This window comes from Physella acuta, unplaced genomic scaffold (genome assembly GCF_028476545.2).
Source record: "Physella acuta isolate Inbredline_101_S28 unplaced genomic scaffold, ASM2847654v3 ptg002540l, whole genome shotgun sequence".
NCBI lineage: Eukaryota > Metazoa > Mollusca > Gastropoda > Physidae > Physella > Physella acuta.
Genome location: NW_026734007.1, coordinates 43,770 through 60,756, shown reverse-complemented (window position 1 = coordinate 60,756; position 16,987 = coordinate 43,770). Strand labels below are relative to the sequence as shown.

Below are 16,987 nucleotides of genomic sequence, written 5' to 3'. Positions count from 1 at the left end.
CGATATTTAAATGTCTTATCTATTGACTTAATCCAAATCAGTCAGGTATTGAATGGAAGCACAGGAGAAAGCATTTGTTCAATGCTACATTAGTTGGATCGGGATCAGGATATTCAGTGCATTACCAGTAGCTACTTTTTTATGCGTTTGATTGAAACTTATTACGATAGAATTAACCGTAAATAAACATTCAACTGATAGTATAAGGGAGGGGAGTGTTATATCATCTGATTGTCTAAAGGTGTGCTATATCATCTAATTGTCTAAATGTGTGTTATAACTATAATCAAACCTTTCTTCTCGCTCTTGATATAAATGGCCAGAATTGTGTCAGTAAACTTAGTCTATCCCCTGTAGATCCCTGGGGTCATTAAACTTTGCCTGTCCCCTGCATATCCCTGGGGTCAGTAAACTTTGCCTGTCCCCTCAGATCCCTGCCCACACCCTGGGGCCAGAGGAGACCAGGTGGAGACTACTCCAGATCCAGAGGTCACATGATGAGAGGGTTAAGGACAGGGATGACACCATCGCTCACCTTCGTCAGATCATTACAGACCAGGAAACACAAGCACACGGTAGGGGCATTTGTGGGGAGGGGGTGGTGGGGGTGGTAGGGGCATTTGTGGGGAGGGGGTGGTGGGGGTGGTAGGGGCATTTGTGGGGAGGGGGTGGTGGTGGTAGGGGCATTTGTGGGGAGGGGGTGGTGGTAGGGGCATTTGTGGGGAGGGGGGTGGTGGGGGTGGTAGGGGCATTTGTGGGGAGGGAGTGGTGGTAGGGGCATTTGTGGGGAGGGGGTGGTGGTGGTAGGGGCATTTGTGGGGAGGGGGTGGTGGTAGGGGCATTTGTGGGGAGGGGGTGGTGGGGGTATGGGCATTTGTGTGGAGGGAGTGGTGGTAGGGGCATTTGTGGGGAGGGGGTGGTGGGGGTGGTAGGGGCATTTGTGGGGAGGGGGTGGTGGTGGTGGTAGGGGCATTTGTGGGGAGGGGGTGGTGGGGGTATGGGCATTTGTGTGGAGGGAGTGGTGGTAGGGGCATTTGTGGGGAGGGAGTGGTGGGGGTGGTAGGGGCATTTGTGGGGAGGGGGTGGTGGTGATAGGGGCATTTGTGGGGAGGGTGGTGGTGGTGGTAGGGGCATTTGTGGGGAGGGGGTAGGGGCATTTGTTGGGAGGGGGATGGTGATATTGGTAGGGGCATTTATGGGGAGGGGGTGGTGGTGGTGGTAGGGGCATTTTTGTGGGGTGGTAGGGGCATTTGTGGGGAGGGGATGGTGGTGATAGGGGCATTTGTGGGGAGGGTGGTGGTGGTGGTAGGGGCATTTGTGGGGAGGGGGTAGGGGCATTTGTTGGGAGGGGGATGGTGATATTGGTAGGGGCATTTATGGGGAGGGGGTGGTGGTGGTAGGGGCATTTGTGGGGAGGGGGGTGGTGGGGGCTGTAGGGGCATTTGTGGGGAGGGGGTGGTGGGGGTGGTAGGGGCATTTGTGGGGAGGGGGTGGTGGGGGTGGTAGGGGCATTTTTGTGGGGTGGTAGGGGCATTTGTGTGATGGTGGTAGCGGCATTTGTTTGGGAGGGGGTGGTGGTGGTGGTAGGGGCATTTATGTGGGTTGAGAGGGCTTTTTCTAGGATGGTGTGTATACTGTGGTAGGTTGTGTGTAGGGTGTGTGTGGGGTGTGTGTGGGGTGTGTGTGGGGTGTGTGTGGGGTGTGTGTGGGGTGTGTGTAGGGTGTGTGTGGGGTGTGTGTGGGGTGTGTGTGGGGTGTGTGTGGGGTGTGTGTGGGGTGTGTGTGGGGTGTGTGTGGGGTGTGTGTGGGGTGTGTGTGGGGTGTGTGTGGGGTGTGTGTAGGGTGTGTGTAGGGTGTGTGTGGGGGGTGTGTGGGGTGTGTGTGGGGTGTGTGTAGGGTGTGTGTGGGGTGTGTGTGGGGTGTGTGTGGGGTGTGTGTGGGGTGTGTGTGGGGTGTGTGTGGGGTGTGTGTGGGGTGTGTGTGGGGTGTGTGTGGTGTGTGTGTGGGGTGTGTGTGGGGTGTGTGTGGGGTGTGTGTGGGGTGTGTGTAGGGTGTGTGTGGGGTGTGTGTGGGGTGCTGTGTAGTTTGACATGGTCTGGTGGGGGCTGTATAAAGAATCAGACAGGAGACATGTTGAGTCTTTCATCCATCAAAATTTGAATCACTTTCAGCCGACAGCCTCAACTCTGCTGGACATGCAGCAAGCGTCAGACAGACGACACCAACCAGCAAGTTGCTGGATCAGATCCAAAGTCTGCAGAGAGAGAAAGAAACTCTCTTACTAAAGGTGAACAAATCCACCTGACATTCTATTTATATCTCATCAACATGGGGGCACAGCGGTTTATTTGTCGTTAATGTATCACACGTCTGGTCTGTTTACTAGATTGTATTTGAATTCACCTCAAATCATTCAATAACCCATTGTTGTCTATCGTGGCACATTTGGTGAATACGACCAGTTTATTTAGCTTTGGGAAGAGCCAGTAACAATAACTCTTGTAAAAAAAGGGCAACCAAGTAACAACAACTCTAGTAAAATAATTATTTTTACTTTCTCGTATATACGAAGTATAAAGAACGTATTGTAATCGTGCAAAAAATAAAATCGAGATTTTTAGAAATCTCGACGTTTTACACTTCACTGATACGGAAAAATATAATTTTGTAATCTTGTCCGTATGTCTGTGTATTTGTGTGTGTGTCTGTCTGTGTGTAAACACGATAACTTGAGTACCGTTACAGCTAGGTTGATGAAATTTCATATATAAGTATTTTATCAAAATCGTAGATCTGTATCAACTTTTGAGTGATTTTCGATAACCGGAAGTGGTACTTTTTCTACTTTGAATTTTTCAAAAGCCTATAACTTGAGTACTATTTCAGATAGATAAATGAAATTTCACATGTAAGTAAAAGATCTAATTCTCTACCTTCTTTCAAATTTTGAGTACTTTCCGTTGATCGGAAGTACTAATTTACGCTATTTCCGATTTCTCAAAAAACGCATGTAAATTTATAAAGTACTAATAATATTGCGCACTATTATGCACATTTTGTTTTGGCGTTCGCTCGGTGCGCAATTCTTTTTTCTATGAGATTCTTTTCTATTTTCCCACGTTTTCTTTAACTTGCTTTCTCTGTTTGTTTGTCTTTCCAATCAAATCTTGCGATCGAAATTTCTGGCACTTCCCAGTTAGCTAGCGCGCTGAAATTTTCAGGGAAGCTTTCTTTTGGATGACCATTGAATATTCAATTGTTATTATTACTAAATTGATCAATGGAAACATTTTATTGAGCATTTTAGACCGCTATATAATCTATATATATAATTCTCCTCTGCTAGCGTTAGAATAATAATCATTAAAAAAGTTTTAAAAAACCCACGTTTTCTGATTGAACTAAAAAGTAGAAAATAAATACTATACATCACAATAATGCAAGCGATCACTCTACTATAAGCTATCAAAAACGTGGTTCGCCGAAGTAAAAGTTATATTACTATTGATTAGATAATACTATTGACTTTTATTAGGGAGCTTGTAGAGAGTCAACAGTATTAGAAACTGTAAGAAAATCACGGCGCCCCACGTTTTTGATAGCTTATAGTAGAGTGATCGCTTGCATTATTGTGATGTATAGTATTTATTTTCTACTTTTTAGTTCAATCAGAAAACGTGGGTTTTTTAAAACTTTTTTAATGATTATTATTTAAAAGTTTAAGTAATTAAAAATCATGTCTATATTCCAAGTTATATAAGAATATTCGAGAAAGTTTAGGGGAGATCACTCACGGTTTATTTTTATAAAGCAGTAATGATAACTCTTGTAAAATAATAAACTCTTACCACCTCCAGCTGACAGAGCATGAAACCAAATCTATTATCGACTCGATGACGACTGGGGATGGCTCTGGTGATGGCTCTGATGATGACGTGGACGAATCTGTGCAGGTAAGAACCTACATGATGACAGGTACAAAACCTCGATAGATAGAGCCGCACACACACAGGTGGATGCCATACAACATGTGATGAAGTGGACAGATACAACACCTCGATAGAGCCGCACACACACAGGTGGATGGCATACAACATGTGATGGAGTGGACAGATACCTCTCTCAATATTTGATACAACACAACATCAAAGATACAGTCCTTTTTTTCATACACGACATTACTAGAAATTATATTTAATTAAACATTTTTAGTAGAAAATTGAAAGTAAGTCTGACAACAAAACATTTTACCAAACAATCTTTTGGAAACCTTTACATTTTTTTCTAGCAACAAAACATTTTACCAAACAATCTTTTGGAAACCTTTAAATTTTCTTGTAGCAACAAAACATTTTACCAAACAATCTTTTGGAAACCTTTAAATTTCCTCTATCAACAAAACATTTTATCAAACAATCTTTTGGAAACCTTTAAATTTCCTCTATCAACAAAACATTTTACCAAACAATAATCTTTTGGAAACCTTTAAATTTTCTCTACCAACAAAACATTTTACCAAACAATCTTTTGGAAACCTTTAAATTTTCTCTACCAACAAAACATTTTACCAAACAATCTTTTGGAAACCTTTAAATTTTCTCTACCAACAAAACATTTTACCAAACAATCTTTTGGAAACCTTTAAATTTTCTCTACCAACAAAACATTTTACCAAACAATCTTTTGGAAACCTTTAAATTTTCTCTACCAACAAAACATTTTACCAAACAATCTTTTGGAAACCTTTAAATTTCCTCTATCAACAAAACATTTTATCAAACAATCTTTTGGAAACCTTTAAATTTCCTCTATCAACAAAACATTTTACCAAACAATAATCTTTTGGAAACCTTTAAATTTTCTCTACCAACAAAACATTTTACCAAACAATCTTTTGGAAACCTTTAAATTTTCTCTACCAACAAAACATTTTACCAAACAATCTTTTGGAAACCTTTAAATTTTCTCTACCAACAAAACATTTTACCAAACAATCTTTTGGAAACCTTTAAATTTTCTCTACCAACAAAACATTTTACCAAACAATCTTTTGGAAACCTTTAAATTTTCTCTACCAACAAAACATTTTACCAAACAATCTTTTGGAAACCTTTAAATTTTCTCTACCAACAAAACATTTTACCAAACAATCTTTTGGAAACCTTTAAATTTCCTCTATCAACAAAACATTTTATCAAACAATCTTTTGGAAACCTTTAAATTTCCTCTATCAACAAAACATTTTACCAAACAATAATCTTTTGGAAACCTTTAAATTTTCTCTACCAACAAAACATTTTACCAAACAATCTTTTGGAAACCTTTAAATTTTCTCTACCAACAAAACATTTTACCAAACAATCTTTTGGAAACCTTTAAATTTTCTCTACCAACAAAACATTTTACCAAACAATCTTTTGGAAACCTTTAAATTTTCTCTACCAACAAAACATTTTACCAAACAATCTTTTGGAAACCTTTAAATTTTCTCTACCAACAAAACATTTTACCAAACAATCTTTTGGAAACCTTTAAATTTTCTCTACCAACAAAACATTTTACCAAACAATCTTTTGGAAACCTTTAAATTTTCTCTACCAACAAAACATTTTACCAAACAATCTTTTGGAAACCTTTAAATTTTCTCTACCAACAAAACATTTTACCAAACAATCTTTTGGAAACCTTTAAATTTTCTCTACCAACAAAACATTTTACCAAACAATCTTTTGGAAACCTTTAAATTTTCTCTACCAACAAAACATTTTACCAAACAATCTTTTGGAAACCTTTAAATTTTCTCTACCAACAAAACATTTTACCAAACAATCTTTTGGAAACCTTTAAATTTTCTCTACCAACAAAACATTTTACCAAACAATCTTTTGGAAACCTTTAAATTTTCTCTACCAACAAAACATTTTACCAAACAATCTTTTGGAAACCTTTAAATTTTCCTCTACCAACAAAACATTTTACCAAACAATCTTTTGGAAACCTTTAAATTTTCTCTACCAACAAAACATTTTACCAAACAATCTTTTGGAAACCTTTAAATTTTCTCTACCAACAAAACATTTTACCAAACAATCTTTTGGAAACCTTTAAATTTTCTCTACCAACAAAACATTTTACCAAACAATCTTTTGGAAACCTTTAAATTTTCTCTACCAACAAAACATTTTACCAAACAATCTTTTGGAAACCTTTAAATTTTCTCTACCAACAAAACTTTTTACCAAACAATCTTTTGGAAACCTTTAAATTTTCTCTACCAACAAAACATTTTACCAAACAATCTTTTGGAAACCTTTAAATTTTCTCTACCAACAAAACTTTTTACCAAACAATCTTTTGGAAATCTTTAAATTTTCTCTACCAACAAGACATTTTACCAAACAATCTTTTGGAAACCTTTAAATTTTCTCTACCAACAAAACATTTTACCAAACAATCTTTTGGAAACCTTTAAATTTTCTCTACCAACAAGACATTTTACCAAACAATCTTTTGGAAACCTTTAAATTTTCCTCTAGCTCGGCTCCTGTATTTCGGACACGGAAAAAGAATTGATGCTGATAAAAAGGGACAAAACTCATTTGAGCAAAGAGATCAAGGTAACAATTCTTCGTTTGCCTCCCTTAATATATTTGTGGGGGGGGGGGGGGGGGGGGGTTGGAGAATTTTTTTTTTGCTTAATTTTTTAAATACAATTTTTAAAACAACCCTTCCTCTAAATAATTATATAAAAAATGAACTTTTAAAACTAATTCAAACAACGGAACTATTTAGAACTTGGTATCTAGAAGATGTTAATGATTGAAAATAACATTCTGTCCTGTCTGCTTGCAGAGGCTGAAGGAAGAGAACCAGGCATTACGTCATCATTTGACCAGGTGTGGCGTCAACGTCCCCCAGCTGAACTCTCGTACACAGCCAGGTCAGGTCAAAGGTCAAGTCAAAGGTCAGCCAGAAGTTGGGACAGCAGTTGCTTCCCTGGATGATCATCTCCACATGCTGACAAGAGAGGTAACTGCTGCAAGATCTTTGGTTGTGTGGGGACGTCAATGTCTGGTTGTGTGGGGACGTCAATGTCTGGTTGTGTGGGGACGTCAATGTCTGGTTGTGTGGGGACGTTAGGCTCTGGTTGTGTGGGGACGTCAATGTCTCGTTGTGTGGGGACGTCATTTGGATAGTTCCCCTTTGTGTCACAAATGGTACGCCTGACAAAAATTGCCCGAGACATTTGCTACGTCATTCGTCTCGTGTGTCTGAGCATTCACGTTGTCTAAACACTAGGTGGACCTTCAGCTCAAGGAGCTAAGCCACAGTGAGCTCAAGCTGGAGCTGTACGAAGGTCACCACAAAGGTCACGATGAGCAGGTGAGGTCAGAGGTCAGCCAGGAAGTGCAGGAGGAGGTTAGAAAGTTGAAGGCCACGCTGCTCAGGTTACGTGACGTCACAGCGGTGGTCAGCTCCGAGTTTCAGGTTGTCAAGAAATCTTACCTGGCACTGAAGAGAGAGGTCAAGGACATTCCACTCACAGTAGGACAGGCCATGGCACTCTTACATCAGCAGGTACATTTTTTGTCCAGATAAAAATGTCCACTATTTTGTCCAGATAAAAAAGTGTCCACTATTTTGTCCAGATAAAAAAAAATGTCCACTATTTTGTCCAGATAAAAATGTCCACTATTTTGTCCAGATAAAAAAAATTTCCACTATTTTGTCCAGATGAAAATGTCCACTATTTTGTCCAGATAAAAAAATGTCCACTATTTTGTCCAGATAAAAATGTCCACTATTTTGTCCAGATAAAAAAATGTCCACTATTTTGTCCAGATAAAAAAAATTTCCACTATTTGTCCAGATGAAAATGTCCACTATTTTGTCCAGATAAAAAAAATGTCCACTATTTTGTCCAGATAAAAATGTCCACTATTTTGTCCAGATAAAAAAAATGTCCACTATTTTGTCCAGATAAAAAAATGTCCACTATTTTGTCCAGATAAAAAATGTCCATTATTTTGTCCAGATAAAAGAATGTCCACTATTTTGTCCAGATTAAAAAATGTCCATAATTTTGTCCAGATAAAAATGTCCATAATTTTGTCCAGATAAAAAAATGTCCACTATTTTGTCCAGATAAAAAAATGTCCACTATTTTGTCCAGATAAAAAAAATGTCAATTTTTTTGTCCAGATACAAAAAATGTCCATAATTTTGTCCAGATAAAAATGTCCACTATTTTGTCCAGATTAAAAAATGTCCACTATTTTGTCCAGATAAAAATGTCCACTATTTTGTCCAGATCAAGACGAGTTTGGAGGACATCAACAGCAGGAACCAGGAGCTGGTGGAGAAATACCTGCGGGAGATGAAGCTACGCAAGAAGTTGCACAACCAGCTGGTGGAGGTCAGAGGTAAACATGGCGTCACCAGGGTCAAGGTCAGGGTGGGGTCAACAGGCAGAGAGGGGGGGATGTCAGAGCTGGTGTGTGACGTAATTTGTTTCATTAAGCAGTTTACCAAATCTGGGTAATTTGTAACATTTGAAGGGAGGTCAAAAACTGTAACATGAGTTCATTGAGAGCGTGTTACAAACACACCTAAGGCCCGTCTCTCGTGTACCACCAGGCAACATCCGGGTCCTGTGCCGAGTGCGGCCAGCCATCAAGGAGGACGGGACGGACGAGACAGCCCTGGTTGTCTCCCTTGACAAGGACGACGACTCTCTTGTCAAGGTACTCAACAACGGCCGTCTGCAGCTTTTCGACGTCGATAAGGCTTTCGGCATGGGCAGCACGCAGTCTCAGGTCAGACGCCAGTCAACCCTGTCTAGGTAGTCGCCCCTCTCCGGCTAACCTCCCCTGTCTAACTAACCTCCCCTGTCTAACTAACCTCCCCTGTCTAACTAACCTCCCCTGTCTAACTAACCTCCCCTGTCTAACTAGCCTCCCCTGCACCTTATATTGACTGATCCAATTTGTTCAGGTTTTCGATGAAGTGTCGGCTCTAGTGAGGTCAATCATTGACGGCTACAATGTCTGCATTTTCGCCTATGGGCAGACAGGCTCAGGGAAGACTTTCACAATGGAGGTATTTCTGGTTTCTTTAGGGGTCGGTGTGTACCGGGGTCAGTGTGTACTGGGGTCGGTGTGTACCGGGGTAAGTTTGTACCGGGGTCAGTTTGTACCGGGGTCAGTATGTACCAGGGTCAGTTTGTACCGGGGTCAGTGTGTACCGGGGTCAGTGTGTACTGGGGTCAGTGTGTACTAGGGCTCAGCATATGCTTGGGGTCAGTAAGCCGCAACCAGCAATGTCTCTACGTGTTTCTGTTCTAGGGCACTAAAACAGATCCGGGCATCAACCAAAGGGCACTTCAGCTTCTGTTCGAGGAGACCCAGGGCATAGAGGGCAGCGAGTGGCAGTACGAGATCACGGCAAGCGTGGTGGAGATCTACAACGAAACCATCAGGTAAGTGGGTGACCTTAGTTACACGCAAGGTGACCTTAATTACACGCAAGGTGACCTTAATTACAGACAATGTGACTTTATCTACACGCAGGGTGACCTTAATTACACGCAAGGTGACCTTAGTTACACGCAAGGTGACCTTAATTACATGCAAGTTGACTTAAATTACACGCAAGTTGATCTTAATTACACGCAAGTTGACATTAATTACACGCAAGTTGACTACACCCAATGCACGAAATCATGAACTTTAGAGAAGAATGAATTGTCTAAAACGTGAATTTGTCCTTCAGAGACCTTCTGAGCCATGACCCCAACAGCAAGTTAGAGGTCAAGATGAAACCAGAAGGAGGCTACCACGTGCCCGGTCTATACACCGTGTCTGTTTCTTCTTTGGCAGAAGTTAATAAAGTAGGTCAACACTTTTAGTTTTAAAATACGTAATCTTGTTAGCAGATCCTATAAAACTAATCTTTATAAACTGACCACTTATGTAATCATGTCTGCAGATGTAACCTATAAACTGACCACTTATGTAATCATGTCTGCAGATGTGCCCTATAAACAGACCACTTATGTAATCATGTCTGCAGACGTGACCTATAAACTGACCACTTATGTAATCATATCTGCAGATGTGACCTATAAACTGACCACTTATGTAATCATGTCTGCAGACGTGACCTATAAACTGACCACTTATGTAATCATATCTGCAGATGTGACCTATAAACTGACCACTTATGTAATCATGTCTGCAGATGTGACCTATAAACTGACCACTTATGTAATCATGTCTGTGTGACCTATAAACTGACCACTTATGTAATCATGTCTGCAGACGTGACCTATAAACTGACCACTTATGTAATCATGTCTGCAGACGTGACCTATAAACTGACCACTTATGTAATCATGTCTGCAGATGTGCCCTATAAACTGACCACTTATGTAATCATGTCTGCAGACGTGACCTATAAACTGACCACTTATGTAATCATGTCTGCAGACGTGCCCTATAAACTGACCACTTATGTAATCATGTCTGCAGATGTGACCTATAAACTGACCACTTATGTAATCATGTCTGCAGACGTGACCTATAAACTGACCACTTATGTAATCATGTCTGCAGATGTGCCCTATAAACTGACCACTTATGTAATCATGTCTGCAGATGTGCCCTATAAACTGACCACTTATGTAATCATGTCTGCAGACGTGACCTATAAACTGACCACTTATGTAATCATGTCTGCAGATGTGCCCTATAAACTGACCACTTATGTAATCATGTCTGCAGATGTGACCTATAAACTGACCACTTATGTAATCATGTCTGCAGATGTGACCTATAAACTGACCACTTATGTAATCATGTCTGCAGATGTGACCTATAAACTGACCACTTATGTAATCATGTCTGCAGATGTGACCTATAAACTGACCACTTATGTAATCATGTCTGCAGATGTTTGAGACCGGAAGAAGGAACCGAGTCACGGCCTCCACCAACATGAACGAGCACTCCTCCAGATCTCACTGTCTGTTGTGTGTGACAGTCAAGGGGCACAACCCCATCACAGGAGTTCGCTCCCTTGGTAAAGTTTCTGTTGTGTGTGACAGTCAAGGGGCACAACCCCATCACAGGAGTTCGCTCCCTTGGTAAAGTTTCTGTTGTGTGTGACAGTCAAGGGGCACAACCCCATCACAGGAGTTCGCTCCCTTGGTAAAGTTTCTGTTGTGTGTGACAGTCAAGGGGCACAACCCCATCACAGGAGTTCGCTCCCTTGGTAAAGTTTCTGTTGTGTGTGACAGTCAAGGGGCACAACCCCATCACAGGAGTTCGCTCCCTTGGTAAAGTTTCTGTTGTGTGTGACAGTCAAGGGGCACAACCCCATCACAGGAGTTCGCTCCCTTGGTAAAGTTTCTGTTGTGTGTGACAGTCAAGGGGCACAACCCCATCACAGGAGTTCGCTCCCTTGGTAAAGTTTCTGTTGTGTGTCACAGTCAAGGGGCACAACCCCATCACAGGAGTTCGCTCCCTTGGTAAAGTTTCTGTTGTGTGTGACAGTCAAGGGGCACAACCCCATCACAGGAGTTCGCTCCCTTGGTAAAGTTTCTGTTGTGTGTGACAGTCAAGGGGCACAACCCCATCACAGGAGTTCGCTCCCTTGGTAAAGTTTCTGTTGTGTGTGACAGTCAAGGGGCACAACCCCATCACAGGAGTTCGCTCCCTTGGTAAAGTTTCTGTTGTGTGTCACAGTCAAGGGGCACAACCCCATCACAGGAGTTCGCTCCCTTGGTAAAGTTTCTGTTGTGTGTGACAGTCAAGGGGCACAACCCCATCACAGGAGTTCGCTCCCTTGGTAAAGTTTCTGTTGTGTGTGACAGTCAAGGGGCACAACCCCATCACAGGAGTTCGCTCCCTTGGTAAAGTTTCTGTTGTGTGTGACAGTCAAGGGGCACAACCCCATCACAGGAGTTCGCTCCCTTGGTAAAGTTTCTGTTGTGTGTGACAGTCAAGGGGCACAACCCCATCACAGGAGTTCGCTCCCTTGGTAAAGTTTCTGTTGTGTGTGACAGTCAAGGGGCACAACCCCATCACAGGAGTTCGCTCCCTTGGTAAAGTTTCTGTTGTGTGTCACAGTCAAGGGGCACAACCCCATCACAGGAGTTCGCTCCCTTGGTAAAGTTTCTGTTGTGTGTGACAGTCAAGGGGCACAACCCCATCACAGGAGTTCGCTCCCTTGGTAAAGTTTCTGTTGTGTGTGACAGTCAAGGGGCACAACCCCATCACAGGAGTTCGCTCCCTTGGTAAAGTTTCTGTTGTGTGTCACAGTCAAGGGGCACAACCCCATCACAGGAGTTCGCTCCCTTGGTAAAGTTTCTGTTGTGTGTGACAGTCAAGGGGCACAACCCCATCACAGGAGTTCGTCCCCTTGGTAAAGTTTCTGTTGTGTGTGACAGTCAAGGGGCACAACCCCATCACAGGAGTTCGCTCCCTTGGTAAAGTTTCTGTTGTGTGTGACAGTCAAGGGGCACAACCCCATCACAGGATTCGCTCCCTTGGTAAAGTTTCTGTTGTGTGTGACAGTCAAGGGGCACAACCCCATCACAGGAGTTCGCTCCCTTGGTAAACCAAAGTGTCTGTGTATCCCAGGTAACTGCTGCTGTATGGCATCTGTCACATGAGCACATCATCATGGTTGACCTGGACACATTGATAATTAAAGCTTTAAAATGTACCAGTAATGTCATAAAATACAAGCTTTCACAAACGGGACAACCGTTACATTTAAAAAAAAACAAACTATGAACCCCACTTCAGTCCTAGTAAATACTAATTGGAGATACAATTGAAAAAGATATAAATAGATACCGCATTGAACATCAGCACCACAGAGAAAAATTAAGGCTTGTTTAAATTACAGTAGTCAGACATTATATAGAGTTACTTCCCCTACCCCAGACATTATAGAGAGTTACTTCCCCTCCCCCAGTAGTCAGACATTATAGAGAGTTACTTCCCCTCCCCCAGACATTATAGAGAGTTACTTCCCCTCCCTCCAGACATTATAGAGAGTTACTTCCCCTCCCTCCAGACATTATAGAGAGTTACTTCCCCTCCCCCAGACATTATAGAGAGTTACTTCCCCTCCCCCAGACATTATAGAGAGTTACTTCCCTCCCCCCAGACATTATAGAGAGTTACTTCCCCTCCCTCCAGACATTATAGAGAGTTACTTCCCCTCCCCAGGTCGGCTGAACCTGGTTGACCTGGCCGGGTCCGAGCGGGTCAGCAAGTCCATGGCAGACGGCAGCCGTCTGAAGGAGGCCCAGAGTATCAACAAGTCCCTGGCCTGTCTGGGTGACGTCATACACGCCCTCAGGAACAAGCAGGCGCACATCCCGTACCGGAACTCTAAGCTGACCTATTTACTGCAGGACTCGCTGGGTGAGTGCAGCCTTTTCATTGGTCAGTTACACCACACATTTCATTGGTCAGTTCTGGTACACCACACATTTCATTGGTCAGTTCTGGTACACCACACATTTCATTGGTCAGTTCTGGTACACCACACATTTCATTGGTCAGTTCTGGTACACCACACATTTCATTGGTCAGTTCTGGTACACCACACATTTCATTGGTCAGTTCTGGTACACCACACATTTCATTGGTCAGTTCTGGTACACCACACATTTCATTGGTCAGTTCTGGTACACCACACATTTCATTGGTCAGTTCTGGTACACCACACATTTCATTGGTCAGTTCTGGTACACCACACATTTCATTGGTCGGTTCTGGTACACCACACATTTCATTGGTCGGTTCTGGTACACCAGACATTGACAAGCATCTTAATGCCATCTACCTGACATCTAGCTGACAATAACCTGACATCTACTTGCCATTTGGCATCTAGTTGACTTTGACCTTGTTGCAGGCGGTGACAGCAAGACACTGACATTGACCTGACATCTAAATGCCATCTGACATCTAACTGACCTTGTTGCAGGTGGTGACAGCAAGACGCTGATGATCGTGCAGGTGGCGCCGGTCGAGAAAAATGTTCACGAGACGGTCTGCACTTTGACCTTTGGTCAACGTGTCAAGAACGTCGAGCTGGGGACCGCCACCAGGAACGTGGACAGTGTCAAGGTATGTCACTATTTGTCTCGGTATTCTTTCAACACAATCTTGACTTACACAACTTGACAGAGAAACTTGACTTAATCTTGACAGAAAAGTTAACTGATGCACAGAGAAATGTTCTAGAACTTAAAAATTATTTTGCAGACGACCCCCATGACGCCTGCGACCCCTGCGACCCCCGTGACCCCCGTTCGACCTTCAAGCATTAAAATCATGACATCATCTGCCTCCACGCCGTCATCAGTGACGTCATCCCCCGTCAGCTCACCTGGTACCTCCCGCCGCCTCCACCTGACCGCCTCCACGCCCCAGCTGACCGCGAGGTCAAGGACGTCCATGTCTCAGTTGGGTCTCCGATCTCTAACATCTTCACCTACCTCGCCAAGGTCACCCGTCTCGCCCAGGTCACCAAGGTCACTGGTGATAAACAGAACACTCGAGTTGAGCAAGAAGTCGCCCTCATCGAGCAGTCTGTCGTCTGTCAGCAGTCTGTCGTCTGTCAGCAGTCTGTCATCTGTCAGCACCCCCACCACTGCCGGCAGCAGAGCAACACAACGGCTCCACAAGTCTTCCACGTTACCGAGAAATTTTAATGTAAAGCAAGAGCGGACATAAGTAAATTCAGCCCCCCACCCACAGCCCCCCCCCAATCACAGCTCCCCCTCCAAAAGAATAAACCTAAGTAAATTCAGCCCCCCACCCACAGCCCCCCCCCCCCCCTCTAAAAGAACATATTTAAGTAAATTCAACCCCCCCCTCCACCCACAGCTCCCCCCGCCAAAAGAACAAACCTGCGTAAATTCAGCCCCCCACTCACAGCTCCCCCCCCCCCCAAAGAACAAACCTACGTAAATTCAGCCCCCCACAGCCCCCCCCCCCCCCCCCCAAAGAACAAACCTACGTAAATTCAGCCCCCCCCACAGCCCCCCCCCCAAAGAACAAACCTTAGTAAATTCACCCCCCCCCCCCAATTGAAACCTGAAGTATCAAACTGTGCCTTACTATGCCCATGGTGTGTTGTAAACTTTTACTCTCATCGTGTGTGTGACCTATAATATGTTGTAGAGTTGTATACTTCTTATGTATGTAGTTGTTTGTAGTTTTGCATTTCTTGTATATATAGTTGGTGTATAGTTTTATACTTATTGTGTATATAGTTAGTGTATAGTTTTATACTTCTTGTGTATATAGTTAGTGTATAGTTTTATGCTTACTGTATATAGTGTCCCAGTTTTATTGAGGTAGAGATGGCAGCATTGTAAATCTTGTGAACCGTATTTACAACAAGGTGTTCTAGCCTTTTGCAAAGCATGAACCCCTCTGTCGGTCAGTTGATCAACCCTTGTTAGAAAGTAGAATTTTTACATTTCTGGTGTGAACTTAAATGTTAACTTTAGGCAACTCCATTGGTTGAGACCCTAGGTTAAAGACCCCTGGGTTAAAGACCCCTAGGTTAAAGACCCCTGGTTAAAGATAGGAAAATTAGATCATAATGACCTGATAACTAATCTACTTCTAAGTTGGAAAACTTATGTCAAGGAGTAGATAGGTGACAATTTTTTAGAGCTGATGGTCAAGGAAACAGTTTAAAATATTGTCAAGTTTGTGTAAATGACCCATTTTGTTGTTAATATATATTTATGTCAAACATTCCAGTCAGATTTACCTCACTGTAAATTAGAATTAGGTAGACCAATATGTAGACACGTGTTTCAGACTTTTTGATTTACCTCACTGTAAATTAGAATTAGGCAGACCAATATGTACACATGTTTCAGACTTTTTGATTTACAACACGTGTAGGTTATAAAAGCAACATTTTCACATTAACATTTTGAAAACTTTTTTCTCCCTCTATTTATCGCTTTATTAGCTTGATTAGAATAGTGAAGACTTTTTAGCTAACGTGTAATAAATCCCCCCCCCCTCCCCCATCATTGAGTCCATCATGCAATGTTAGGTCGACCTTTGTGTTGGCTCACAGCGCTAAACAGGAGCTTGTCAGCACACCATTCTTCCTGCTTCAATCTTGAATGCTGTTCTATTTTTACATTGTTTGACTTTTATCCACATTATATATATATTTTTTTTTCTCTAAATTAAATACTGTAGCCTATGTGTAAATACATTTGTATTTATTTACTAATTAGACATGCACAATTACACAAATAAATCTGAAAAGCTTGAATTAAATAGTGTTAAATCAACTTTTAAAAAAAATTATGCGCTGTCACTAATTATGAGAAGTCACTAATTATGAGAAGTCACTAATTATGAGAAGTCACTAATTATGAGAAGTCACTAATTATGAGAAGTCACTAATTGCAAGAATTATTTGAGACCGACAGACCTACTAATTTTATTATACAGTCAACAAACGACTCCATGAGAGGGAGGTAACTCACATAATTTACCTTTGTCTAGGTTTTGTTTGAGTTGCTTCCCCCAATACCGAACAGTTCAGTAAGTTGCAGTATCTTATCCTAATATTTAAAAGCGCACTTCTCTCTATGTCTGCAATTTTTTTAAGGCGATGTGATTAGTATGTTCAGCGATATATAGAGAAGTCATAGAAACAGACTTTTATTAAAAATAATATGGTGGATATTATAAATGTATAAACTAAATTTTATTTAAAGAAGAAAAATACAAATAAAGGCATATTCGAATGTAGAAACACAATTTTAATTATGCAACCGGAAAAGCGTTTATTGTTGTGACAAGTTCGCAAAACACAATGACGTCACATGTCACATATTTAAACTATGGAAAATTTAGAGTAAGAATAAATGAACTATTTCATTCAAATTTGATTTAGATCTAGATCTATAGAACTACTTATCAAG

General features: G+C 42.0%; 1 protein-coding gene across 1 annotated transcript; it reads left to right on the top strand.

Annotated features, from left to right (window-relative positions):
- Positions 1 to 430: 430 nt before the first annotated feature.
- LOC131933517 (kinesin-like protein KIFC3) lies at positions 431 to 14,782 on the top strand (the record flags this gene model as incomplete). The annotated part of the gene is given in 15 exon segments (XM_059290267.1): positions 431 to 575; positions 2,172 to 2,287; positions 3,858 to 3,953; positions 6,537 to 6,617; positions 6,853 to 7,029; positions 7,300 to 7,578; positions 8,312 to 8,423; positions 8,638 to 8,816; positions 8,995 to 9,099; positions 9,345 to 9,478; positions 9,772 to 9,889; positions 10,950 to 11,079; positions 13,239 to 13,436; positions 14,005 to 14,147; positions 14,286 to 14,782. Coding segments are annotated over 15 exon segments (2,484 nt in total), but the record flags the coding sequence as incomplete, so codon positions are not given.
- Positions 14,783 to 16,987: the final 2,205 nt, after the last annotated feature.